Source organism: Palaemon carinicauda, chromosome 35 (assembly GCF_036898095.1).
Source record: "Palaemon carinicauda isolate YSFRI2023 chromosome 35, ASM3689809v2, whole genome shotgun sequence".
Lineage (NCBI taxonomy): Eukaryota > Metazoa > Arthropoda > Malacostraca > Decapoda > Palaemonidae > Palaemon > Palaemon carinicauda.
The window spans coordinates 40,460,074-40,460,831 of NC_090759.1; the positions used below are offsets into that span (position 1 = coordinate 40,460,074).

General features: G+C 43.7%; 1 protein-coding gene across 1 annotated transcript; it reads left to right on the top strand.

The window, feature by feature from the left end:
• The first annotated feature begins 281 nt into the window (after window positions 1-281).
• Window positions 282-758, top strand: LOC137627245 (uncharacterized). The gene has a single exon (XM_068358326.1). The coding sequence runs from the start codon at window positions 282-284 to the stop codon at window positions 756-758; it is 477 nt and encodes a 158-aa protein (XP_068214427.1).

Genomic DNA, 758 nt, shown 5'->3' on the forward strand with positions numbered 1-758 from the left:
TTTGTTTACTTTCGGGGTTCCTTGCTGACGTGTCTTGCAGAACTGCTGTGTACTCGCCAGATGAGGGTATGTTCTTGGTTATCCTCTTGTTTATAAGGAGTGTGATGTATGTACCTTCTTAGTTAACACAAGTGTTTATGTATGTTTATGTCTGTGTCTGACAACGTGTTTGTTTTGTTGTTTGCAGGGTATAATTGCAGTGGAATAGTTAACTGAATAAAACCTTAGTTCTGAATACACCGGGTTTACTTCAATTTATTCAGTTAATCAATTCAATCACCATGGAACGGCTTCTGCGCCCACCCCAGTTTGATGTGGACCCTGACTCTGCCCAGGACACCAAGGAGTGGACATACTGGTTGAGGACGTTTACAAACTTCGTTCAAGCGGTGAAGCTGACTACCCCTACGCTTGACAAATTGGTTCTTCTCACTAACTATGTGGCTCCTAGTGTGTATGACTATATTTCTGAGTGTGAGACTTATGAGAAGGCTGAAGAGGTTCTGACATCTTTGTACGGGAAACCGAACAATGAAATATTTGCCAGGCATCTACTTGCCACTCGCAGGCAAAACTTGGGTGAGTCCCTGGATCAGTTCCTGCAGTGCCTACTTGCTAAGGACTGCCAGTTCAAAAGTGTAACTGCGGAGGAAGCGTGTGACAGTTATGTTAGGGATGCCTTCATTAATGGTTTGGTCTCTGGTGCAATAGGCCAGTGTCTGTTGGAGAATTTGACACTGAACTTGAATACTGCTTAA

Excerpts from the sequence above, each read along its gene's own strand:
- LOC137627245 (XM_068358326.1), top strand. The coding sequence starts at position 282 with ATGGAACGGCTTCTGCGCCCACCCCAGTTTGATGTGGACCCTGACTCT.